The sequence below is a fragment of the Martes martes genome, assembly GCF_963455335.1.
Source record: "Martes martes genome assembly, chromosome: 1".
Taxonomy (NCBI): domain Eukaryota; kingdom Metazoa; phylum Chordata; class Mammalia; order Carnivora; family Mustelidae; genus Martes; species Martes martes.
Genome location: NC_137888.1, coordinates 213936007 through 213961338, shown reverse-complemented (window position 1 = coordinate 213961338; position 25332 = coordinate 213936007). Strand labels below are relative to the sequence as shown.

At 58.4% G+C, this 25332-nt stretch overlaps 2 protein-coding genes across 5 annotated transcripts in view; both read left to right on the top strand.

The window, feature by feature from the left end:
- The window catches only part of UHRF1 (ubiquitin like with PHD and ring finger domains 1), a 38097-nt gene extending 27263 nt beyond the window's left edge, over positions 1–10834 (top strand). For all 4 annotated transcript variants that reach the window (XM_080799466.1, XM_080799465.1, XM_080799467.1 and 1 more), the window contains 10 exons: positions 233–356; positions 447–554; positions 859–963; positions 1747–1853; positions 3093–3255; positions 3535–3672; positions 5058–5205; positions 5290–5444; positions 6431–6535; positions 9334–10834. In XM_080799466.1, coding sequence (XP_080655592.1) covers positions 233–356; positions 447–554; positions 859–963; positions 1747–1853; positions 3093–3255; positions 3535–3672; positions 5058–5205; positions 5290–5444; positions 6431–6535; positions 9334–9480 — 1300 coding nt within the window. In that variant the 3' untranslated portion in view covers positions 9481–10834. The remainder of the gene's footprint in view (positions 1–232; positions 357–446; positions 555–858; positions 964–1746; positions 1854–3092; positions 3256–3534; positions 3673–5057; positions 5206–5289; positions 5445–6430; positions 6536–9333) is intronic.
- Positions 10835–16839: 6005 nt separating this feature from the next.
- Positions 16840–25332, top strand: part of KDM4B (lysine demethylase 4B) — a 133396-nt gene continuing 124903 nt past the window's right edge. The window contains 1 exon segment of the mRNA XM_080799416.1: positions 16840–16912. The gene's annotated coding sequence lies outside the window, so the exon portion shown is untranslated.

Below are 25332 nucleotides of genomic sequence, written 5' to 3'. Positions count from 1 at the left end.
GGGGGAGAGGGACGAGCATCTGGGCGTCCAGCAGAACGTTCTCGCTCCGTGCCATCCATCGGGGCACACGTGGCTACTGAGCACGTCTGATCGGGGATCAGGGGGCTGGGTTCCTGCTTAATACTCCTGAATTTAGACCAAAATGCTCTCCTTTCCCCGGACCGAGCAGGATGGCTGGGGGCGGGGCGGGGGGGGCAGGCAGGGACAGGAGGTGACATCCCTGCTGTCGCAGGTACTGCCCCGAGTGTCGGAATGACGCCAGTGAGGTGGTGCTGGCGGGTGAGAAGCTGAAAGAGAGCAAGAAGAAGGCGAAGATGGCGTCAGCCACGTCCTCCTCGCAGCGGGACTGGGGCAAGGTGAGGCCACCCCACACCCCTTGCCCCTCGCCCCCACTGCCCTCCCCGCCCCACACGCACTCACTCTGCTCTTTGGTCCCGGACGGACAGGGCATGGCATGCGTGGGGCGTACCAAGGAGTGCACCATCGTCCCGTCCAACCACTATGGACCCATCCCGGGGATCCCCGTGGGCACCATGTGGCGGTTCAGAGTCCAGGTACCCCCGACTTCCTGGGTTCTGGGGCCGGGCCCACGGGTACTGGCCTCCCCGAAGCCCCTGCACCTGGGCAAGGACCACCCTGGGGACAGGTGGCTGGGCTGGACTTCAGGCCGGCTCCTTCCGTGGTGTGGCTCAGACTTGGGGTTTCTGGGGGAGAGGCTCTCGGAACAGGTGTGATTGGCTTCGGCAGAAAAGTCAGGCCGCTGGCTTTGGACGTGGGAGCCAGAAGGGTGGGGTTGAGCTGCTCTGTGACAGCCAGTCCCAAACGTACCATTTATCTCCTGGTGGTTTTCGCACGCAGGTCAGCGAGTCAGGAGTCCATCGACCTCATGTGGCGGGCATCCACGGCCGGAGCAACGATGGGGCTTACTCCTTGGTCCTGGCTGGGGGATATGAGGATGACGTGGTGAGTGTGGGGGGAGCTGTTCCAGATTTTTAAAAAATTATGTATAAAATAAAAATTTAGTACACAGAAAATTTATTCTTTTAAGTATTTCTGAGTGCACAGCTCAGCGGCATGAAGCACACTTCCGCTGTCGTACAGCCACCCCTACCCTCCGTCTCCAGAACTTTCGATCTCCCCGCATGGAGACTCCGTCCCCACGAGGCATGGACTCTCCACCCCCCGCCCCAGCCCTGGCTCCCACCATCTCCTCTCTGCGTCTGGGGACGGGACTCCTCTGGGAGTGGGGTCCTGCTGGATGTATCCTGGGTCTGGCTCCTCTCACTGAGCCCAGTGTCCTTGGGGTCCCTCTGCGTCGTGGCAGGTGTCAGGATCCCTTCTTTTCTAAGGCTGGGTTGTGTTCCGGTGTGTGGATGAACTGTACCATGTGTATCCTTCATCTCCCATGGACAGTGGGGTTGTTTCCACGCTTAGCTGTTGTGAATAATGCGACTGTGAACATGGGTGTGCAAACATCTCTTCAGGGCCCTGTTTTCACTTCTTTTGGGTATAGACCCAGAAGTGGGACTGCTGGTAACTTGTTTTTAATGTTTTGAGGAGCCTCGGTACCGTGGTCCATTGTGGCTGCACTAGCTTGGTCTCCTGCTAGCACACGGACGCCCAGGTTCTCCTCATTCTGTGTCTTTGAGGGTTGTCCTCCCGATAGGTGTGTGCGGGGTAGTTTTTGGCCGAGTCTCTCCTCTCCTGGGTCTGGAGGACTCAGCCTGGCCTCCTTGTCTGTTTCAGGACCACGGGAACTCTTTCACGTACACGGGCAGTGGTGGTCGAGATCTTTCTGGCAACAAGCGGACTGCAGAACAATCTTGTGACCAGAAGCTCACCAACACCAACAGGTTTGCAGAAACAGGTTTCCTTTCTTTGCCAGCAGGCTTCTGCCCCATCTTCCAGCAGCTACATGGGGAGAGGGTTGGGTCTTTTTTGGGGTGTATGGTCAGGAAGTTCAGATTCCTGTTACGAGTGTGATGGAATGTGGAGATGATGACATCCATTTCTTCCCGTCTGTTTGCTAAAGGCTTGTGAGTCCGTCAGACATGTTAAAACTTTTTCCCTAAAAGGCCAGATAATATATTCGGCTTTATGGGCCACCCGGCCTTTGTTGTAACCACTCAATTCTGCTATCACAGCACAAAAGCAGCCTCAAAGCCCACATAAATGAACACGCGTGGCTGTGTTCCAATAAAACTTTATTTGCCAAACGAAGCAGCGGGCCAGAGATTGCTGACCCCAGACCACAGGATGGGGAAGGACTTTGTAAGCACAAAAAGCATCCTGACGCCAAAAGAAAAGCTGGAGATTTGATAACTTAAATATTATAAATTACATCAGTAGAACCCACATGTAAAATGAACAGGCAGAAGACTATTTGTGGGGTGAGTGTGCTGCAAACATGACCTATGATGGTTCGGCTTTCCTATATAAAGAGCTTTGCAAATCAATAGCAAAAACTAAGAAAAGCAAAGGACATACAGATCATTCACAAGAACAGTGCAGAGCACCACTGACCATGAAAACTTAAGTTCAACTCTGGTTATCAAAGAGATACAAATTGAAGCAGTGGCGAGGCTCCGGAGTGGTCCTGAAGGAAGTGCTGAGCCTGAGCCCTGGTCTGCTGGTCCCGGGGCCAATGTGGCCCTCGGTGGGGTGGACCGGCCCACGTTCGCACACCTCCATCTGGGGTGTGGAACTTACTCTTGCATAGTTCTGGAGCCCAAACTCTGAACTTGAGGGGTGGGCAAGGCTGTGCTCCCTCTGAGACCTCTGGAGGGGGATCCTCCCTGCTACTTCCAGCTTCTGGTGGCCACCGGTGGTCTCCGGTGTCCCTCCAGCCTTTGCTTCCTTCACGTGGCCTTCTCCCCCTGTTCCTATACCTCCACTACCCCCTTCCTTATCAGGACACCAGTTGTCGCTTTTAGGGCCACACTAGTGCCCCATGATCTTCTCTGAACTTGACCGCATCTGGGGTCACCCACTTTTCAAGGAAGGTCACAGTTACAGGTTCTAGGGGTGAGAATGCGAGGCTCTCCTCTGGGGGGTTGGAGATGGGATCCAACCCACAGGGACTCTTCCCCCAGGGCGCTGGCTCTGAACTGCAGTGCCCCCATCAACGACCGCAAGGGGGCCGAGGCCAAGGACTGGCGGTCGGGGAAACCGGTGCGGGTGGTGCGCAACGTGAAGGGTCGCAAGCACAGCAAGTACGCCCCCGCGGAGGGCAACCGGTACGACGGTATCTACAAGGTGAATGGCCGCCCCCGCCCCGCCCTCCTGCCGGCTCCGCCCTCCTGCCGGCTCCGCCCTCCTGCCGGCTCCGCCCTCCTGCCGGCTCCGCCCTCCTGCCGGCTCCGCCCTCCTGCCGGCTCCGCCCTCCTGCCGGCTCCGCCCTCCTGCCGGCTCCGCCCTCCTGCCGGCTCCGCCCTCCTGCCGGCTCCGCCCTCCTGCCGGCTCCGCCCTCCTGCCGGCTCCGCCCAGCCCCTGCCGGCCCCGCCCCCCGCCGACCTCCCCTGGGCTTCCCCGCAGGTGGTGCGGTACTGGCCAGAGAAGGGCAAGTCCGGCTTCCTGGTGTGGCGCTATCTCCTGCGGAGGGATGACACTGAACCTGGCCCCTGGACGAAGGAAGGGAAGGACCGGATCAAGAAGCTGGGGCTGACCATGCAGGTGCGCCCAGGCCCAGCCCGTCCGGAGCCTCCAGCTGCACAGCCCAGGCCCCACGCTGTCCTGCTCACAGCCTGGTTTTCCTGGCCAGTCACTGGGGACCGTGGGAGCCTGCCTTCTTGGCCCGAAACTCTCGCGGGTTTCCTGTGATCTTAAATGATTTCTGGGCACCGAGCCGGTCGCCCCTTGCGCTCACCCAGTAGATCTAGGCGGTGGGCAGCTGGTGGTGGTGTCTTTGCATTCGTAGTTGGAGGGTAGAGAGCCAGGCCTTCCTGTTAGAGCTGTGTTCCGGGAGGAGTTTGTGCGACATCCGCGTGGCATCTGGGCTCTTCCTTTTTGCTAGGCTTCATGCCGCCTCCAGGCGCACACAGGCAAACCCAAAAAACCGGCAGGATGTGGGGAGGAACACTCCCCCGGAGCCCTCGCTCACCTCGCAGCAGCTAGATCTCCCAGGGTTCAGCCGGTGTGCGGCGCGCCCTTTCTGCCCCATAATTATGGTGTTGCTGTTCATTACGGCGAGTCTCTTCACAGCTGGTAACTCAGTGTGGGACTATTTAAGGAATCTTAATTGCTACTGAGAATCAGATAGCGCCTCCCCCCGGGGTCACAAAGTTGTCTCTTGCACATGATGTTTGCACCATGGAGGATTTCAGAAGCTAAAGAACAGGGGAGAAAAATTGCGGCGGGACGGGAGCCTCCAGCCTCTGGTGGGGGTGTCAGTGATGTCACGCTTGTGTTGCCGGAGACGCTGGACAGTTTCTAGATGACACGCTGGAGAAATCCCCCGTGATCGGATGTGCCTCAGAGATGGGGTTCTTCTTAAGTAATGCCTGTTAGACCCTTGGGGGGTCCAGACTCCTCAAAATTGGGTCGGGGATCCAAGGCCTTGGGGCCATGTCTTTGTAAATCCCGTTTGCTGGAGGCCCAGCCCCACTGGTCCATTCCCTTCCGAGCCCTGCTGGCTTTTGGGCTACCGCGGAGCTCTGAGGCTGGGAGGGCTGCTGCCTGGCCCCTCGTGGGAGAGCTTGCCTACCTCTAAACGAACGAGTGAGGATAACGATTAGACGCTGTTAGTCGCCAGATCTGATGGTGAGCGTGTTCTGTGCCTGTTCACCGCTTCGCCTCTGCCCCGTCAGGTGCACAGGGCGCCCTTGGCCCTTTTCTCCCTGGTACGTTGAGTGATTAGAGGCTCACTTCCCGGAGCTCCCTGGAGGCTGAGTCAGGAGAAGGAGTCCAAGTCTCGGAGCCGCCAGTGTGGGCTGGGCGGGGGGGACTGTCCACGAGGGAGGGGGCAGGAAGGGGGCCGGGTGAGACCGTCCCTGGTTCCTGGATGCCCCGCGCGCCCCCCCCCCCCAGTGGTCCTCACGGCCAGCTCCCTCCTCTTGCAGTACCCGGAAGGCTACCTGGAGGCCCGGGCCAGGAAGGAGAAGGAGAAGGAGAACAGCAAGAGAGAGGCCCAGGGGGACGAGGAGGAGATGGAGGAGGAGGGGACCTTCCCGTCCCCCAGGAAGGGCAAGCGCAAGACCAAGTCCGGAGGTGGGTGTGTCTGCGGCGGCCTCCCCGCGCACCCGGCTGCCCAGCTGCCCGCCCTCACCCTCTTTCTCTGTTCTGTCCCCGCAGGTGGCAGGGCTGGCGCTGGGTCCCCGGGAGGGACACCTAAGAAGAGTAAGGTGGAGCCCTACAGCCTCACGGCGCAGCAGAGCAGCCTCATCAAGGAGGACCAGAGCAACACTAAGCTGTGGAGTGAGATCCTGAAGTCGCTCAAAGACGGGACGGTGAGTGCCCGCCACCCCCACCCCTCCCCGGCCCGGACGTCCTCTCCCCTCCTCTTTGTTGAGGTGGTGAAATAGAAATCATTCCCCGTTGTCACCATGTCTAAGCGCACAGCTCAGCGGCATAAAGCACACTCACTCTGTCCTGCGACCACCCTATACAATCCGTCTCCAGAACTTTCCATCTCCCACACAGAGACTCTGTGCCCAGGAAGCACGGACTCTCTACCCCCTGCGCCAGCCCTAGCTCCCACCCTCTCCTCTCCGTCTGTGTGGACGGGACTCCTCTGGGGCCCTCCTGGGAGTGAGGTCCTGCGGGACGGGTCCTTCTGGGTCTGGCCGCTCTCGCTGAGCTCGTCGTCCTCGGGGCCCGCTCACATCGTGGCAGGGGCCAGGGTCCCTTCCTTCTTAAGGCCGAGTAACCTTCTGGCATGTGGGTGGGCCATGTTGGGTGTGTCCATTCACCTGTGGGTGGGCACTGGTGGCCACAGGCTGGCACGCACCCCTGCTGGGACCGCGGTGCTGAGCCCACGGCGGGGGGCAGGTGAACACCACAGCTTCCCCGCCTCAGGCACAGTCCCACGCATGGGACTGCTGGGTCAGGAGGTCCGTCTGTGTTCGGCCTTCTGAGCTGCTGAACTAGGCCTGTCTCTTCTGGACCCGCCTGCCTTGAGCAGGATGCGTGACCTAGATGGGTGGCCGCCAGCTCGGTGTCCTCTGGCCACAGCCCATACCTGGTGGGACTGGGCTCTCTGTGCCTCCCTCCGGACAGACGCGTCCCCTTGGAGTTGGCCTGTTACCTCTGACATCCTCTCCCGGGCTCTCGGTCCTGGTCACCTTGTCTCGGGGCCTTGGCCTTCGCTCCTCCGGGCTCTGGTCCTCGTCTTCACGTGGGCAAGAGCTGCTTCTGGCCCCTGGCGAGGGTGAGGGGCACCGGGTCCGACACTGTCACAGGGGGGTCCAGTCCGCTCTCACACGCTCTCCTCCAGTTCCAGAAGTTCCTGAGTAAAGTGGAGGAGGCGTTCCAGTGCATCTGCTGCCAGGAGCTCGTGTTCCGCCCCATCACGACCGTGTGTCAGCACAACGTGTGCAAGGTGCGGGGGCGGCTGTGGGCCGGGGGTGGGGGTGGGTGGTGGTGCTCAGACGACATTGTCCTCACCCTGCCCACCTCCCTGGGACCTTAAGCCATGTTGGTCCTCTGCCTGTTCCTCCAGCAGGTCGTAGACTACCTGCCTTAGGAGTGTTCTCTGGTTCTCCTGTCTCCAGAATGTTCTCCCCCGGCCTTCTAGGTGGCTGGGGGTCCAGGACGAGAGAGGGTGGGTGGCAGTCCCAGCCTGAGGTCTGGGTGTGATAAATATTGACTGAGCATGCCGTGGGCTGGGCTGGAGAGGTCTGAGGTATTTGGCTCCTAGAGGAATGGGAGGGAGGACTTCCCAGAGGAGGTGGCATCTCAGGGGGGGACAGAATGGCATGCGCAGAAGCCTGGACGGGCACGCAGATTGAAGCAGGGGCGCCTGTAGGGGACAAGGGCTGGGACGTGGGGCCTGGAGGGTTGTCAGTCAGGAGGGCTGGACTGGAAGAGAGACGTGGGGTGGGAGGTGGGAGGGCGAGGTCTCCTCTGCAGCCATGCATGCTGATGCTGGGGTGGGTCGCGCTCTGCGGGGGCGTCCTGAGGAGCGTCCCTGATCCACCCCCTCTGTGCCAGGAGCACCCCCGGTTGCTATAATCGCAGCGGTTCCTGACACCCCCCCCCCATCCCCGGGAGGCAGAGTTGTGCAGCTGGGTGTGCTGGTGAGCAGGGAAAATGGCTTTTTTGTGGTGTCTCCTAGTTAGACTCGGTCCGGAGGAACTTGTGGGCGGGGCACGCAGGTAGTTGGGGTGGAAGGGACTGTCCTTGCCTCTCCGAGCTGCCAGCCCCCTTTCTCGCCTTGGGGTTATCCTGGTCCAGGCCCCTGTGTCCGCTGTCTCACCAGGGCCGGGGCTCCAAGAGCATCCCCCAGTGCGGCAGGTCAGGCCTTTCCCTTTTCTGTCCTCGGGCCCTGCCACCCCGCTGCGTGGCCCAGGACAGAAGCCCTGCGTGCCCCGAGCAGGGGTTTTATGGCCTTGGAAAGCCACCCAGGTCCTCTGAGCCTCCATTGCCTCAGTGAAGAGGAATGGGGCAGCCCCTTCCCGGCCAGCCTCTGTGCCACGGTGGTCTGGTCTCCAGCCTTGCCGCGGCAGGGCTGGTGGGTCAGGACACAGAAACCGAGTGGGTTGTGGGGAGTCTGGTACTGAGCGTCTCAGCAGAGCCCGCACAGGTGCCGTGGAAGAAGGGGCTGCTGGCCTTTGTGTCTGTCACTGGTCACCGCAAGAACCTCAGCCCCTGAGTGGTCACAGGAAGACGGCCTTGGCCTACGTGTCCCAGCACCTGATTTTGTTTCTACTCTACTAAGAAATTACTTGATTGTAGTAAAATACCCACAAAGTAAAAATCGCTATCTTAAGCGTCTCTTGAGTGTACAGCTCAGCGACGTGAAGCACACTCACCTCGTCCAGTGACCACCCGTTTCTAGAACTTTCTATCTCCCCAAACAGAGACTCTGTCCCCACAAAGCACGGACTCCCCACCCCCTGCCCGAGCTCCCACCATCTCCTCCTCTAGGGACCTCCTGGGAGTGGGGTCCTGCGGGATGAGTCCTGTCACTGAGCCCAGGGTCCACATCGTGGCAGCTGTCAGGATCCGTTCTCCCCCTTTTTCTTTTTTTAAAGTAGGCTCCATGCCCAGCGTGGAGCCCAGCATGGGGCTTGCACTCACAAACCTGAGATCAAGACCTGAGCTGGGACCCGAGTCGAGACGTTCAACTGACTGAGCCCCCCAGGCGCCCCTTCCCTTTCTTTTTAAGGCTGAATAACATTGCAGCGCGGAGATGGACACTTGGGGTGTCCGCAGTCCAGAGCCCGGTTTGTGAACGTGGCCCTGAACCTTAGTTGTGTTGAGTGGAAAGAACGGTCTTCAGTCTCTGGCGTCAAGGTTGCGGACTGTCGGGAAAGGACTTGAGTTCTACAGACGGGAGCAGGAGCCGCGGCGTGTGCGCCGTGGTTGGGTGTGCTGTGGCTTCGGCAGGTTTCCTGCACCCTTGACCTTCACCCCGTTTCCGGGCGCTGCCCTCGAGGTGTGGGCACCTGCCTGTCTGGTGTCCATTGAGTGGTGGCGCCTTCCCTGTTTCCCTGAGCGGGAAGCTGACTGTCCAGGGCTTGCCTGCCCCGTAGCTCTCTAGTCCCACGTGGCTGGCTTCTCCAGCCGTCACACAGTTGAGGATGGCGTGCGAACCCAGAAGTCTGGCTCAGGGCCAGAGATCCTGCCAGCACGGGTTTATTGAGCACGTAGTGTGTGGCGGGGTCCTGTGCGGGTTGCTGGCGGGGTCGGCGAGCCCGCTGTAAGTGGCGGGGGTGTCTGGCCTGTTGCACATAAGGACGTTGTTAGGACGAGGCGATTCTAGAAGGTGGAAGGTGCCGTTTGGAGACAAGTAGGGCGGTCATCCGGGAAGGGCCCTCTGAGGAGGTGACTTGAGCCGAGGCATGAGTGCTAGGAGAGCCAGAGGACAAACCTGTTAGGTGGCACAAGCTATGCATGCCAAGGCCTGGAGGCCAGGATGCACTTGGGGCCTGCGAGGAGCCCCAGGGAGTCCAGCCTGGAAGTAGAAAGTGAGACCCAGGGTCGGGGGGAAGGGGCCTCTGGACTCCGAGATGGTGGTTGTCGCTCGCCTTGCACGTGGGGGCATGGGGTCAGCGGTTGTCGCTTGCCGGGTGTCCTGGGGGACATGGGGTCGGGGGTTGTCGCTCGGCCAGCGCCCAGGGACATGGGTGGCTGGCTGGGACAGTGACCGTGTTCTCACCTCTCGCTCTCCTGCAGGACTGCCTGGACAGATCCTTCCGGGCCCAGGTGTTCAGCTGCCCGGCGTGCCGCTACGACCTTGGCCGGAGCTACGCCATGCAGGTGAACCAGCCGCTGCAGGCCGCCCTCAACCAGCTCTTCCCCGGCTACGGCAACGGCCGATGATCCTCGAGCACTTCTCGCCGGCAGTTTTTAAAAAAACGTGTCACAGGGGTCTCCGCCCCCTATTTTGTTCTTAGTGGGCTTAACTTAAACAGGTAGATTCTTCTCCACTCCCTTAAAAAGCCTTGTCTTCCTGGTTGTCTCGTTTTGTTTTTTCTTTTTGAACCTATAAATTTTCAGGAGTTTGTATTGCGGCTCAGAGAAAGAAAGTTGGACTTCCCAGTGTTTTTATTTGGGTTTTTAAAAAAAAAAAAAAGAAAAAAACCAAGCCTGCAGTTTATCAGCAAAAAAACAAACGGAATTTTTTTCTGAAGATGGAATTAGAAAACCGCCTTGGCGCGACGGCTGCTTGTGTCCCCAGCGCCAAGCTCCCAGAAGTGCCGCCGCCGCCGAGCACGAAGGCGCCCGGCCGCCTGGAACAATCTTTCCAAGGTGTGTGGCTTTGGCCCCCGCAGCTGAAAACGAGCACATCTCCCTGACCGCGTTTTGCCGCCCAAAAGCCAGCAACGGCGGTGCCCGGTGGTGGCCCCGCCGTCCCCCGCCGGGAAGAGGAGAGGTCCCCGGCCGGCGGGTTTGAACGCCTGTCCCGAAGCCATGCCTCCCAGTCTGCTGCCGTGTTGTGGCCCTGCACGCAGAGCCCTCTGCCCGGGTGTGCGGGGGGCCGGGGCTGCTGGCGCCGGACTGCTCTGCGCGGGGCTGGGCACGCGGCCAAGGGCCAGCCCGCCTGCAGCACCACGGAAGCACACGTTCGAAGCCATGTTCAAGTGCCTTGGGGTCTTTCTTTTGTTGTAAACGTGGGGCTCTCTTTTAGCACTGAATTGTTGAAAACGCCAGCCAGATTCTACAAACTGGGGTTAGCCAGTACTTCCTGATACCGGGTGAGTGTTTGGGGGGGTGATTTCATTTCTATGGATCCTTTCAACTGACTGGTCAGCTCACCAACCGAGAATTTTAAGAGGGGGATTTTTTTAAGTACTTTTTTGAATGAAATTTTTTTGTAGTTATTGTATATGTACCAAGAAAGCTATAACTTAGGGTTTGGTTGTGTTTTTTGTTTTTTGTTTTTTTTTTCTTTTTTTTGGTTTTATACTTTTTGGGGAATGATTTGTTGATTTTTATTTTTTCCTAACTTTACCAAAGTTTGCAGCTTTTACCTCAATAGAACAGGAATATTTTAAATCCCATAACTGCAGACAGACCGGAGCGATACTGTTTTAAAAGTTTTTCTTTCCTCCTTGTTATTAGGTTTGTTAATGTATTAGGAAGAAACGACAAAATCCCGTGTAGGCTTTTTCTAAAAAGTTCAATGTTCTTTGTCCAGATTTTAGATTCTCAGAATAAATGCCTTTTACAGATGTACCGAGTTGTGTCTTCTGTTTGCAAGTCATTCTGGGGCCCACCAGGCAGGTGCGGCTCTGTCCCCTGACCTCGGGCAGCATCAGGCCCACTCAGAGGACAGGACAGGACAGGTCGAAGACATGATGTCATGCTGCAGCCCTAAGTGCCACTTGGGAGGCGTCCGGCATTGACCTTTACTGGCCAAGGGCCAAACCCAGCCTTCCAGCTTGGAGCCAGGGGTCCCTTAATGCTCGCCAAGGGAGTGCCACTGTCCCCACTTTTAACATTTGAGGAAACAGACAGCCCGCTATCTCCATTGCGAGATCAGCTTGAATCAGCAACCCGGGGACATGTGGGCACCAAGGGTGTTGGGGAGGGGGAGTCCTGACGATGTGAAATGCTGGCTCGGGCAGAGTTCGGAGGCCAAGGAGGAGGCAGGTTTAACGGTGGGCTCCAGGGAAGGGAGCGGCTACATTCGCGGACATGATTTTTCACATCGACCTGTTGCCCACACCTTTTACTGACAGTGAAGTAACGATATGGGCAGATCTGAGTTCACAGCAAGGAGAAAGTTCTGCCTCTCTGGGTCCTTTAACATGTGTCAAGTGTGCCCTTGAAAGCCTCTTGGGGGCGGTGGGTGGGGCCGCTTGGTCTGGTGGAGGAGAACGTTCTAGGTTTGCTGATGGCTGCGCGCATCTGGGGATGTACTAAAGTCCTTTGAGTTGTGCCTTTCTTGAATGGGCCAGTTGTACCGTAGACGATTCCGTCTCCAGGAAATGTCAAGTGCGAACGGGAACTAAAAACACATGCCCAGCTATGACGAGCGGAGGAAATGCCACCAGTGTCCCCAGGCAGTCCCTCACCTGGGGACAGAACACACAGAGGTGGGTTGCTTGTTGAGACTGGGCTTTTTGGATGTTTCTCTCATTTGGAGAGTTAAGAACAATGTCACTGTTAAAAATGAGCAAAACCCAGAAGGGCATTCTTGCCATTGCTATGAAGAAAAACATCCCAACGTTAGGGCATGTTTCTTTCCCGATAGGGTCGGGTTTGGTTTGTTTTTTTTTTTATTGTCACGTAACAGCTTTATTGAAAGATATTCACGCTTCACGGGGTCCTAAAGTTCATTTAAAGCGTTCAGTTAACCGGTTTTTAGTATATTCAGAGTTGTGCAACCATCACCTCTAGTTCTAGAACATTCTCATCACCCTAAAAAGAAACCCCATCCCCATCAGCAGTCCTCTCCCAGCCATTCCCCCAGACCCCAGCCCCTTCAAGCCCCCTTCCTTTCCGTGGATGAGCCTGTTCTGGACATGTCGTGCACGTGGAATCACACACCGTGTGGCCTGTGTCTGGTTCCCTCCCTGAGTGTGTCCATGTTTTACTCCTTTTAAAGGCTGAATAATATACCATCAGATGGATTAAACACCTTTTCATTTGTTTATTTTTAAAGATTTTTTTTTATTTGAGCAGGAGAGCAGGAGCAGAGGGAGAGGGAGAAGCAGACTCCGTTACTGAGCAGGGAGCCTGGTGTGCGGCTCGATCCCAGGACCCCGAGTGAAGACCCGAGCCGAAGGCAGCCGTTTAACTGATGGAGCCGCCCAGGTGCCCCTGGATTAACTGCCTTTTTTCTTTTTTAAAAAGATTTTACTTATTTATTTGACAGACAGAGATCACAAGTAGGCAGAGAGACAGGCAGAGAGAGAGGGGGAGGCAGGCTCCCTGCTGAGCAGAGAGCCTGACGCGGGGCTCGATCCCAGGACCCTGGGATCATGACCCAGGCTGAAGACAGAGGCTTTAACCCACTGAGCCACCCAGGGACCCTACCTGGGTGGATTTAAAAAGGCACCTGGGTGGCTCAGTGGGTTAAAGCCTCTGCCTTCAACCTGGGTCATGATCCCAGGGTCCTGGGGTCGAGCCCCGCGTTCAGGCTCTCTGCTCAGCAAGGAGCCAGCCTCCCCCTCTCTCTCTGCCTGCCTCTCTGCCTACCTGTGATCTCTGTCAAATAAATAAATAAAATCTTTAAAAATAAATAAATAAATCCACCCAGCTGATTTTTTGATGTAAAGCATGTTCCTTCTTTTCCTCCACTCCAGTTTTTTTTTTTTTCTTCTTCAAGATTTTATTTATTTGACAGATAGCGGGACAGGGAACACAAACGGGGAGTGGGAGAGGAAGAAACAGGCTTCCCGCAGAGCAGGGAACGTGATGTGGGGTTTGATCCTAGGTCCCTGGGATTGTGACCTGAGCTGAAGGCAGATGCTTAACGACTGAGCTACCCAGGCGCCCCCACTCCAGGTTATAAAATTGGTTCACCTGGTCAGGCTTTCTTTACACCTGTTGCGCACCTGTATGCCCGGCACCACGGTGCTCAGTCTCAACAGAGCCCTCTAACACAGTTTTGACTCCTAGCCATTTTGCAGTTGAGACCCAGGGAGGGTAACTGGCTTACCCAGGGCCGTGGCACAGCCACGGCACATACGAAGGTGTATACAGATTTAGACACAAAGTGAGGACAGTGCTTTTATACATACTGCCTTGGGCTGGTTTTCTATTCATTTCAGTTCGTTTTGTAAGTGACCACCTCGTCTAGTGCTTTAGGAAACAAACATGAGATGTGGGCTGGTGTGCACATGTTTGCGTGTGTGCGCTCAAAAACGGGAAACCAGAGTGCACCCGGGTGGCTCAGTGGGTTGAGCCTCTCTGCCTTCGGCTCAGGTCATGATCCCGGGGTCCTGGGATCGAGCCCCACATTGGGCTCTCTGCTCTGCGGGGAGCCTGCTTCCCCCCTCTCTCTGCCTGCCTCTCTGCCTACTTGTGATCTCTGTCAAATAAATAAAATCTTTGGAAAAAAAAAGATAAAAAAACAAACCGGGAAACCTACTACATGTATGCCTAGTGATACGTACTTGGAGTGAAATGGACGGTCAGGATTCCTCCTCCACGGGCGCCTGAGGGGCTCAGTCGGTTGAGTGTCTGACCCTTGATCTGAGCTCCGGTCTTGATCTCAGGGTCGTGGGCTCAAGCCCGGAGTCGGGCTTTATACCCAGGGAGGAATCTACTTAAAAGTTAGTAAATAAAAGAATTCCTCCTCCACGTATACTTTTAAAAAATGCATTTTTAAAGCACATAGGAGTTTACCTTTCCAAGCATCTCTGTGCATCGGACTGGCCTGTCTGGGAGGGGAGGGGAGGCTCTGCACCTTGCCTATATGGGGAAGGGGGTGACCAGTTAGAAATGAGCTGGCCCGGGGCGCCCGGGTGGCTTGGTGAGTTGAGCGAGACTCTTGGTTTCGGCTCTCAGGGTGGTGAGAGTGAGTCCCACGTCCGGCTCCGGGTGGAGTCTGCTTGACAAATTCTCTCTCCTCCCTCTGCCCCTTCCCCTGGCTCATTCTCTCCCTTTCTCTGCCCCCTCCTTAAAATAAATAAATAAAATCTTCAAAAACAAAGTGAGTCGGCCCTGGGCTGCTCGAGGCTTGTTCAGGGAGGGGTACTAGCCCTCCCAGTCCCAGCCATTCATGAGATTTGTACCAGTCTGCAAAGACCTGGAGAAAACCCAGATGATTTATCCCCCGGAGAGTTTGCCCATTTGAAAATCCTGTGTCCTTTCTACTTCGCATAGGACCCTTTTTAATTAAATGGCAATGCTTGTATTTTGTTCCCTAACATTCTTTTTTAAAAATTATTATTTATTTTTTAAAAGATTTTATTTATTTACTTGACAGAGAGATCACAAGTAGGCAGAGAGGCAGGCAGAGAGAGAGAGAGAGAAGCAGGCTCCCCGCTGAGCGGAGAGCCCGATGCGGGGCTCGATGCGGGGCTCGATCCCAGGACCCTGAGACCATGACCTGAGCTGAAGGCAGAGGCTTTAACTCACTGAGCCACCCAGGCACCCCTTCCCTGACATTCTATCATGCAAACTTTCAAACAGAAAAGTTGAATTGAAATAAACAGCCACTGTCTGGATTCTACAATTGTTAATGTTCAATTTTTCATAAGAGATGGCATTTAAAAAAAAAAAAAAGAAGTCTCCCCGGAGAAAATAAGAAAGTTGATAACTATTTAGGCGCTCCAATTAAAAAAAAAATTTTTTTTTTTTTGAGTCTGTGTTCTCCAAACACCTGGAACTGACCATCTTACAGGAGAGCAAAAGGCCTGTGTGTGTTTTTGGGGGTGGGGGGGGACCCTCCATTGTTGCACCTCGGATACTGTGTTACCATGATCAAAGGACATTTGTCTTTCCCACTGGTTAGGGAGTTCCTTGGGGGCAGATGCTCTTTCCCATTTTTAAAGTTAAATTTTAACTATAGGAGGAGTCTATGAATATGGTCCCATGAGAACAGACAATCTCCCTGAGCAGATTCAAGTCCCCACCAACCACGTTTTCTCCTGGTGTGGCTCTCTCCTCTCTCCAAAGATTTCCTTTTCTCTCTGCCGAGGTGACCTTTCTCTGTGCACTGTCCCAGATGCGAGCTCTTGGAGACCACACGACCCAGGACCGGTGTGTCTTCTCCCTAAGGTAGGTTAGTGGACCCCGAGTTCCGGACCATACTGCAGCTTGCTCATGAAAGTGTGTAGGGGGAAGCCTGGGTGGCTCAGTGGGTTAAAGCCTCTGCCTTCCGCTCGGGTCATGATCCCGGGGTCCTGGGATGGAGCCCCACATCAGGCTCTCCGCTCAGCGGGGAGCCTGCTTCCTCCTCTCTCTCTGCCTGCCTCTCTGCCTACTTGTGATCTCTGTATGTCAAATGAATAAATAAAATCTTAAAAAAAAAAAAAGTGTGTAGGGGATCATTCCAGGGCACTGCATGGAGACCGCCCTCTTGTTAGACTGCTCCACAGTTGGAAGTGCTGCGGAGTGCCCCGTGCCCCAAATTACCTGGCTGGTACCCTGTAGATGCGTGTGGACAGCGACACCTTGGGCACTGAAGACGTGAGCTCCGGGGGGGCTGTTCAGGGTGCCTGACCTCCGGGGGGGTTTACAGTGTGGGTGACATAGATGTCACTGGGAAACTGCTGCCAATTCACACGAGTGCCCGCGAGCTACCCGCGACGCACCCCACTGTTGCCTACTGCACAAGCTCATTCTCAAAGCATCTCTTGGGGAGGGGCCGGCGGGGTCGGCTGAGCGTGTGCCTGAGTGTTACCATCACACCCACTTCACGGGGGAAACGGAGGCCCAGCCAGGTTCCAGTGAGGTGTGGGGCCCAGGTGAGCTTGGAACCTTGGTGTTAGGGAACTCGGGGGAGCGCACCTAACTACCCGGTGGGCCTTGCCGCTTTGCAAAGGTTGGTTGATCGCGATGGAAATAAATTTGGCTTTTTGGGGGGCAGAGGAGGGACGCTTGCCGCGCGACCGTTCTCCTGTTTTGCAAAACGGGTTGCACGGGAGCTGCTTCCCACATCAGGACTTAATGAACTGGGGAGCTCTGCGTCCAAGTTCCGGCCACGGGTCTCGAACCCCTTCCCCATGCCTCCCGGGCCGGGTGCTGATGTTGTGCTGGGTCTCACGTACTCAGTTGCAGCCTGATAACCGGGGCGGGGCCCGGACCCTGATTGGCATTCGCCTCAGCCAGTCCGCGCCTCGGGCTCACCCCGTAAGCCAATGCTCACTTGTCCCCGTGCGGTCGTTGGGCGGTCCCCGAGGCGCCCTTGTCAATCCGAGGCCCAGCGGCCGTCGGGTTGGTAGCGGCTAGCTTGGCTGGCGTACGCCGCTTCCAATGAAAACGGAGCCGGTCAGCGGGCACGTGGGTGGGCACCGGCGTGTCCCGGCCTCTCAGCCAATGGGGACGTGAGGCCAGCGCCGGCGCTCGCCCAATCGAGGCGCGCGGGGGGCGGGCCGTGCGATGTTGATGGGCCCGGCGGAGGGGAGGGGCGGAGCTGTCAGCGGCAGCCAATGGACGCGCGGGCGTGGGCTCGGGGTCCAATGGGAGCCAGGGCGGAGCTGGCGCGCGGCCTCATAAGCCCCGCCCGGGGCGCTCGCGGAGGGCTCGGCCGCCAGCGACCGAGCGGGGCCCGGCCCGAGCGGGGCCTGGGGGTGCGACGCCGAGGGCGGGGGAGCGCGCGCCGCTGCTCCGGACCGGGCCGCGCGCGCCGCCTCAGGTGAGCCCGCGGGGAGGCGGCCGCCGCGTCCGAGCTCGGGCCCCGCCGCCGCCGCCGCCGCCACCACCGCCACCACCGCCGCCGCCGCCGCCGCCGCCGCCGCCGCCCCCGCGCCGCGCCCCGGGCTGCGGGCGGGCGCCCGGGACGCGAGGCCCAGGCCTCGGGCGCGGCCTGCTCGGGCCGCGGCCGCCGCGCTTTGTCCCGGCCCGCGAGGCGGTTGGGGGCGTTAACCGCCCGGCCCGGGGGCGCCCGCCGGGCCTCGGGCGGGGGCGGCGCGGCCGGACAATGGCGGGGCCGGGGGCGGGAGGCGGGGGCGTCCGGCCCGGGGCCGGGGGCGCGCGCGGGGGCTGGGCTGGGGCGTCCCCGCCGGCCCTGCACAAAAGATGACAGCGTGGGTGGCCCGGCCCGGCTGGCCCAGCCCGGCTGGGCCCTTCTCTTTTATTATTCACAACAATCCTGATAATTAAAAAAAAAAAAAAATGAAGAACGAGGCAGAGACCGAGAGCTCGCGAGCGCGAGGGAGCGGGCGATCCCAGGCCCCGGCTGGCCCCCGCCTGCGTTTCCGCCCCTCGGGGCTCCCGGCGGGGTCACCGAAGGCGCTGCCCGGCGGCGGCCCCCGACGCGGCCGTCGCTGCACCCCACCCCCAGCCCCGAGACAGTCCCCCGCGCCGTCGCGGCTTCCCAACTCGCTTCCTATCTCCCAGCCCCCTACAATAAGCGTGCAGTCTGGATTTTTAAAATTATTATTAAAATACGTGTCCACTTGGTGGGCACCTCGCAGCTTCCAGACGCGTCCCCTCAGTGCCTCCCCCTTGGAGCCCCATCGCCATCCCAGAGACCCCCTTCTCTGGAGCAGTCGGTTGTGGAGTCGCTCCCGCCGCGACCCCGGTGGGAGCTGGGGGACGGATTCATTCTGCAAGGGACCTGCCCCGCAGCGTGCGGGGCCCCGAGTGACACCAGGTGGAATGGGGTGCGTGTCCACCTGAGCGCCGTGGAAGGTTTTGCGGGCGATTGTCCTCCCCTGGGGGCGGGGGAGGCATGGACTGCGCTTCCGTGTGTCCCATCTGTTTTGGGGCGGGGGGGGGGGGGGGGAGGATGCTTTTGTGTTAATAATTCAGGTGCATCTGGGGAACTGTTTCCCGAGTTATGAAACTAGTGAGAAGGTGGTTCTGTTCGGTGGAATCCGGTGATCCTGCCGTGTAAAGAGTGTGTTCTGGTCGGTGTGTCTCTGTCAGCTGCTTTTATTCAGCAAGTTCCGCCGGGTCCCACGGGGTGCTGGCTCTGTCTTGGGGTGGGAGGATAGTGGGATGCACTCAAGGCTTGGGGGCCCTGCCCCACCCCTCTGCCTCAACAGCCATTTATGTGCTTGTCCCCAGGCTGGAGAAAGCCCCTAAAACGGGTTCATTAGATGACTCTACGGGCTTCTATCGCCGCCATCCGAGAGCTAATGACTCCCCTAATTCTCAAATAATAGCTTCCTTATGAGGCTCTGGGAGGGTTTGTCAACTCGCTGGTCAGCCTTTTCTCGCCGCCTCTGCGAGAGCTGCAGACGGCCTCTCCCGTCTTTGCAGCCTGGTGTTTGGAACCCTGAAGGACAGAGTGTGAAAGTCGAGGAGTCAACTTGTGATTATGGGAGTCGAGGGTTTCTGAAACTCGCTGGCCCTCTTTCCGGGTTTCTGATTGGATGCTGGGTGAATCTCGGTGCTCCTCCGTTTGCGCCCGGGACACCACGCCGGTCAGGCTGCCCTGCCCTGGGGGACGTCACTGCTGGGGAGCACAGGGGGTGGCCCCACGGAGGGGGGGTGGCCCAGGGGCACCCAGGTGTGGCCGTGCTTGCATGCACGTCCGGTGTCAGTCGCCGTCCGTGCATGTGTGTGCACACTCGTGGGAGTGTGTAGCTTTTGAGACTCGAAATCCCTACAGGTCTTGGAACAATTGTTTTTCCCCCATTTTCGGATCCTGTCCTTGTTGGGGGTGGCCTGCTAAGGAGACTGTGGCCTGCTGGTGCCGAAAGGTAGTGCTGATTGGTCATTTAGGACCCCGCCCGGGCTTTGTTGTACTTTTCCTCAGTCCCTGTGCCATCCTGCAGGAGCCCTCTGGGGTGGTCAGCCCCCTCCCCTCCCCTCCCCCCACCCCTGCCGCTCTGTCTGTGCTTGATCCCTGTGCTGCTGCCTCTGCCCTCCTGTGCCCCACCCCCTTCCCCTGGAGGGGCTCAGCCATCTGTTCTGGCTTCTATGTGACACCTGTGAGAAGGCGGGGCTGGGGGGGAGCAATGGAGCGCTGGGACAGGTTATAGATAATTGCTAACTCGAGGGGGCCTCGGTTCTCATGGGGGGGAAGGGAGAGGTGAGGGTCCTAGGGTGTGAATCCCACCATCGGGGCGGGGGTGGATCTGGTTCAGGGGATGGGTGGGTGGTGCCGGACTGAGGCCCTGGCAGATGAGCCTTTTAAGTGGCCTCCTTCCTGGGCTGTGGATGTGTGGTGTGGGGTTCAGAGCTCTGTGACCTTGGGCCAGTCACTTGCTCAGGAACAAAGTTGGGGGGGTCACGAAGCCTTCCCAAGTTGGGGGGCGGGGTGAAGAGTGAATGACCTGCTTGCAGAGGGCGTGACTGTGGAGGGCCGCACAGACCTGCTCCGTTACCTCCGTGCCTCACCCACAGCCTCCGCGGCCCGCGCTCCTGGCTGTGCTCCAGAGATTTGCTCTGGGGGCTGCCCCCAGGGGCCTCGGTGCCCCAGCTCTTTCCTGCCCCGCCCTGGTGAGGATGCTGCGCAGCAGACACCAGGGCTGAACCTGGACTCCGTTCTGACCTGCTGTTCTTGGCTGTGTCCCTGGATTCCTGTCCCCCACTCCGTTCCCCAGACAGGCTTCCAAGTGTGAGGGACCCGGGTTCACATCCCTCCCCCGGACCACATCACATCCCTTCTCTGGGCCTCGGATTCCTCACCTGTAAAATGGGTGCAGTGAGAACGTATGCTGGGTCTTTGTGGGGGATCAAAGGGGATGAGAAGCACTGAATGCTTTGTGTGGCCCCGGAAGCTGGGAGCTGGACAGGGTTGATTACTGGTGTGCAGCATCAGCTCCTGTCGGCGGCTCCCTCTGCCTGTCCACATTCGATCGGCTTGTCCTCCCTGGGACCGCCCTGGGCACTGTAGGACACTGAGCAGCATCCCTGGCCCCGCCCACTTGATCCCAGGAGCACCCCTACACCCCCAGTGTGACAACCACAAACGTCCTCAGACATTGCCCAGCGTGCCCGGGGGGGGGGGGAGGGACACAGTTGCCCCCGAAGGAGATCCTGTCACTTGACCTTTAATCCTGCAGCAGCCTGATATTTGCCTGTGACCCTGCTCTCCCTCGTTCTGGTCTCCCCTGTCCCCTTCCTCCCCTCTGTCCTTGAATAGGGAGGGGCTTGTGTTTGCAAACAGTGTCTGGCCAAACCTAGCCTGGCTGTCCCAGCCCTTAGTCCTTCCCGGCTGGGCTGTCGCTCAACCTCTCTGGGGCCCTTCCCAGCCTGCAGCTTCCCCTTCAGGAGAGGAGGGCACCCACGGACTTGCCCGTGCCGCCTGGCGGGCGTGGCCTCACCCCGAGCCTGCCCGGGTGCCCTGCCGAGGCTGGCTTCCACCTGTCACCATACCCCACCCCCCCCAGCCCCCACCATACCTCTTCCTGTCACTTTGCTTAACAGTTCTCTTTACGTTGACTTTGAGGTGACTCACTTCTTTAATCTTGCCTTCTCCCAAGCGGTAATGTCCATGAAGTTGTGGCTCCGTTCATACGCCCGTTTGCAGACCCTTTGATCCAGTGAAATGGATTTAACTCTGATATTAAAAAAAACAGTTTTGTGTCACCGCAGTAGGAAGGCCCGAGTGGGTTGATGAATTGATTTTGTTGTTGGATGAGTTGATTTTTGAGTTTCTTCCTCCACTTTGACTTGGCCTGTTCTGGGAGCAGCTTGCTGGTTAGATAAGGTGTTGCCCGGGTCTGTCACTTTTCACTCCTGCTTCCTCCAGGAGCTTTTAGACGCTCTAAAAGTGGTCAGCCTCTACTCAGAATGCTCCAGTAGCTTCCTCATGTTCCTGGAAAAAATCGGGAGATCCCTTCCCATGGGCTCCCTGCTCTGTCCTCTTTTGCCTGTCCTTTCTCCTTGCTCTACTGTTCCCCCCGTCCTGTGCCTCAGTCATAACCAGTTTCCCTGCCTGCTCTTCCCTGCCCTGCCTCAGGGCCTTTGCACTCACTTTCCCCTCACTCTTCTGGTCAGCTGACTCCTTGTCTCTTCACGTCTTAGCTCAGAGGCCATCCCTGGCCGCACTACCTAAACTCACCCTTCCAGCCACTGTCCTGCCTTTTCTTCTTCCTGTTCAGCACTACCGTAAACACACGAGTTAAATCTGTTTATGTATTTATTGTCTGTCTCATCCAGGAGAACAGAAGCTCTTTCTGTAAAGGGTCAGAGAGTCAGTAGTTTTGACTTTGCAGGCCGGTATGTCCCAACTACACTGCTCTGCCACTGTGGCCCAGAACTATGGGAATGAATGAATATGCCTGTTTTCCAATAAAGCTTTATTCGTGGTCACAGAATTGGGAATTTCACATAGTTTTCACCCGAGATGAACTGTTTCTCTTCCTTTGATTTTTTTTTTCTCACCCAAACATTAAAAAAAGGTCAAAACCATTCTTAGCTATGAGGCTATATAGAAACAGGAGGTGGGCTGCGTTTGAGCTGTGGGCTGTAGTCTGGGAACCCCTGCCGCCGGCCTGTGAGGTCCTTGCTGGAGGAATGACGTGTCTGTTGGCTGCTGCGTGTCTCCCCGGTACCTAGGGCGGTTCCTGGCCCGCAGTGCAAGTTCAGTCAACCCTCCTTTGCTGGATGAATGAATTGCCATCTTCCTTCCGTCAAAACAGAGTCCTCTATTAGAAAAAGAATGGGTTCCGGGTTGTTTCAGGGGAAATATAAGAAATGTTATGGCCCGGTCCACCCAAACAGCCCCAAAATGAAGGAGGAAAAAAAGTAGCTGTGAACAGAAGGAAATGTTGTGCTATGTGCGGTGCCCGAGACCCCTCCCCAACCTTGCATACTGCACCCCAGAAGATTGGGAAGAAATGTTCTCAGAAGATGGGGAAGGAGGCTTCTTGGCGTAAGGAGTTTAGTTTTGGCCTGGCAGAGGTGAGGGCTTAAGAGGAAGACGAGTTTCCCAACCATTTAATTTTGTAAGCATCTGACCCGTTCTCTTGACCAATACCTGTGCCCTCGTCAGAGGGGATGGCGGAGTCCTGTGGGGTGGTTTTCTTTTCTTTTTATTTTTTAAAAGATTTTATTTATTTATTTGATAGAGATCACAAGTAGTCAGAGAGGCGGGCAGAGAGAGAGGAGGAAGCAGGCTCCCTGCTGAGCAGAGAGCCCGATGTGGGGCTCGATCCCAGGACCCTGAGACCATGACCTGAGCCAAAGGCAGAGGCTATAACCCACTGAGCCACCCAGGCGCCCCGTGTGGGGTGGTTTTCATAGTCACCGGCTGCTCCAAGTCACTGGGGACACTTGGAAGAGGTGGCTTCGTGGGCGTGAACACTGAGCCAGCCGTGTGGGGTGGGCGGGCGACAAGGTGACTGTCGGATGGCATGTGGCGGGCCCGGGAGTGCGGCCGGCGGCGGCACTGGCTCCCTCTTGCTCCTCCAGCACGACCGCGGCGGAAGGACAGCGGCTGGCGGGGTTTCAGAGCCAAGGACATCTTTAGCGACTTAGATTTGGTACCGTCCCAGGAACGTTCTGACTCCTCAGGAAAGCATGATTTGCGCTCACGCCTTCTTTAATTGATGGAAAGAAACAATCTGGAGAGGGTTCCAAAGGTGCTCGTCCTTCTTGGCCTCTCTCTGTCTTTCTGCGCCTCTCCATCTCTCCCTCCTTTCCTGCCCTCCCCTCGCTTCTCGCCCCCGCTCTGTGGTCCCAGCGAGGGCATGTAGGCAGGCACGGGTGGGCGTGGGTGGCATCGTCGGGACGCGTGTGTGGAGCTGGCTTTCCCCGACGGGTGGCCGTGCTTTTGGCAGCCGTCAAGTGGCAGAACGGTCCCGTCGCTGTGGGTCTGGGCTGGAGGCCTCGGGTGGGTCTGTGCGGTGGACAGAGAGTGCGTAGATGGAAAGCAGGCTGCCAAGGGCTGCCGGCCGTGCCCCCCGCGTGGGTCTGCAGCTACAGATCAGGGCGGTAACTGCGTCGGATTTGGCCCTGTTTGGTGACCCGTGATCACAGTTAAATTTCTCAGATGAGCCTGGACAGCGAGCTGCGGAGGGGTGATCTCTCGCTGGGGCGCTCCGGATTTGCCCCCAGATGATGGCATGTTTGGGACAGCTCCGGGCAGAGGTGGGCCCGGCTGCCTGGTTTCGCGGCTGCTTGCTCCGGGCTCCTGGGAGGGAACACGGGGAGAGATGGTTTGGGTACGCCGGCTCACGGTGCATCTGGAGTTGTGCTTCATGCAGAAGAAGCGGGGGCGTGGGTCCCCGAGGCCTCTCTGACCAAGGGCCAGCCCGAAGCCAGCAGCAGGCTCAGGGGTGGCCTGATGACGGGGGTGTGCGGGGATCCCCGGACTCACGTGGGGTGGGAGTGGGCCGCACGCCCTGGCATTTCTGGGCAGCCCGGACAGCGGCCTCGGAGCCGGCTGGGGCGGTCTCCTCTCAGTCACCCCAAATGAGTGAGGGGGACCCTGGCTGGCTGGGCAGCCGGACTGGGAGAGTCTGTCGTCTTGCTGTTGGCCCCTTCAAATGCCCCCGGTTCCCTCGCTGTCTCCTTTCAAACCCCGTCTAGCAGGAAGAGCCGGCCCCTGGTGCGGCGGGCCTCCCGGCTCAGGTCGCGGGCCGCATGGATCTGATTATCCCGGTCACGAGTCGAGCGGCCTGCCCGCGTCTAGCTCGCGTGAGTAAAGCCCCTGGAATTTAAACTCTTGATTCACTGTGTTATTCCAGCTCAGTGTCCCCGAGGAAGAGTAGGGAGTCGGGAGAGAAAGCTCGGTCAGTGACCCCCGTTCTGGAAGAGAAGGCGTCCTGTCGCCCTCCCTTCCCGGGTCGCAGCGCGTGGAAGCCACAGCGTGGTCTGGGCCGTCCTCGCGTCCCGCCGGCACCAAAGGCGGGGCAGAGCCTCGGCTCCCGGGCCGTGTCGCTGGGCGAGGACCCGGCCGCTCTGTGCGCCGAGCTCCTCTTGCTGGGCCCCACGGAAGGAAGGCGGGTGGTCGGACCGATGGCGGCGGGGAGCTCGCTGGCCGCTAAGCCCTGCGGCAGGGGGGCGCGGCCGGCGCCGGCCGACCCTCACGCGGAGCGGGGGCGCAGCGGCCTCCGCAGACACCCAAGCTGCGTGGCCCGCCAGCCTCAAGGCAAAGTGCAAAATCAGGAATCCCAGAAGGCTCCTCACACGTGGCCCTCGGCCTGCTGACCCGTGGCTCCTCTCCGTGACCCGGGCCGGGCCGGGCCGGGCCGTGGCTTCCTAGCAGACGCGCGGCCGTGGGAGCCCTGGCGCCATCTGAGGGCACCTGCCAGTATGTGGAGCGTGACAGTTGTTGTCGGCCCTGCCTGTGTCTGGCCAGGTGCCGGTGGCTGGGCGAGCAGCGCCTCTGGCCCACAGGGGTCATGGCCCGTGGCGGAAGGCAGAGCAGCTGCGGGGCCCAGAGGGGACCAGGGGAGCAGAGCTCGCAAGATGCTTAGAAACCGGGCCGGTGGAAGCACGGGGCAAGGGTGGCGTCTGCTGGCTTGGGTGGTCGCCAGGAAGATGACGGAAGAGTCACCACTTGAGCCGAGCCTTGTCATTGTGGGCGCTGATGGCCTGGCAGGCGGTGGAACTGGGGGGACCTTGGAGGGGGTGTTCGGGACCGTGGCCTCGGGGACCTGTGTGAAGACCACCGGGGGAGGCAGGGAAGCCCGCCTGTCTCTTGGGTGTCTATCCCTCGCCCACGTCAGGCTCTGAGGGGTTCAGGGGAGAGGGGGCCCTCGAGGATCCCAGAGTCTAAGGCCAGAGCTGTTCAGGTCACCGGGGAGAGCCACAGGATAGCTGCCCATCGATTGGCTCTGGGAGGATGACCGGACCCTGAATTTTCTAGAGCTACCCCTCGTAAAGTCCTCCTGCCCTGTCCTCGTCATTTTGTGTATGTATTTTCAAAGTAAATCCTGTGCCCAGCATGGGGCTCAAACTTGTGACCCCAAGACCAAGAATTGCATATTCTACGGATTGAGCCAGCCAGGTGCCCCTTGAAAAAAATCTTTCTTATATATGTAAGATTTTGTTTATTTGACAGAGATAGTGAGAGAGAGCGCACAAGCAGGGGGAAGGGCAGAGGGACAGGGAGAAGCAGGCTCCCTGCTGAGCAAGGAACCCCATGTGGGGCTCGATCCCAGGACCCCGGGGTCATGACCTGAGCCAAAGGCAGACGCTTAACCGGCTGAG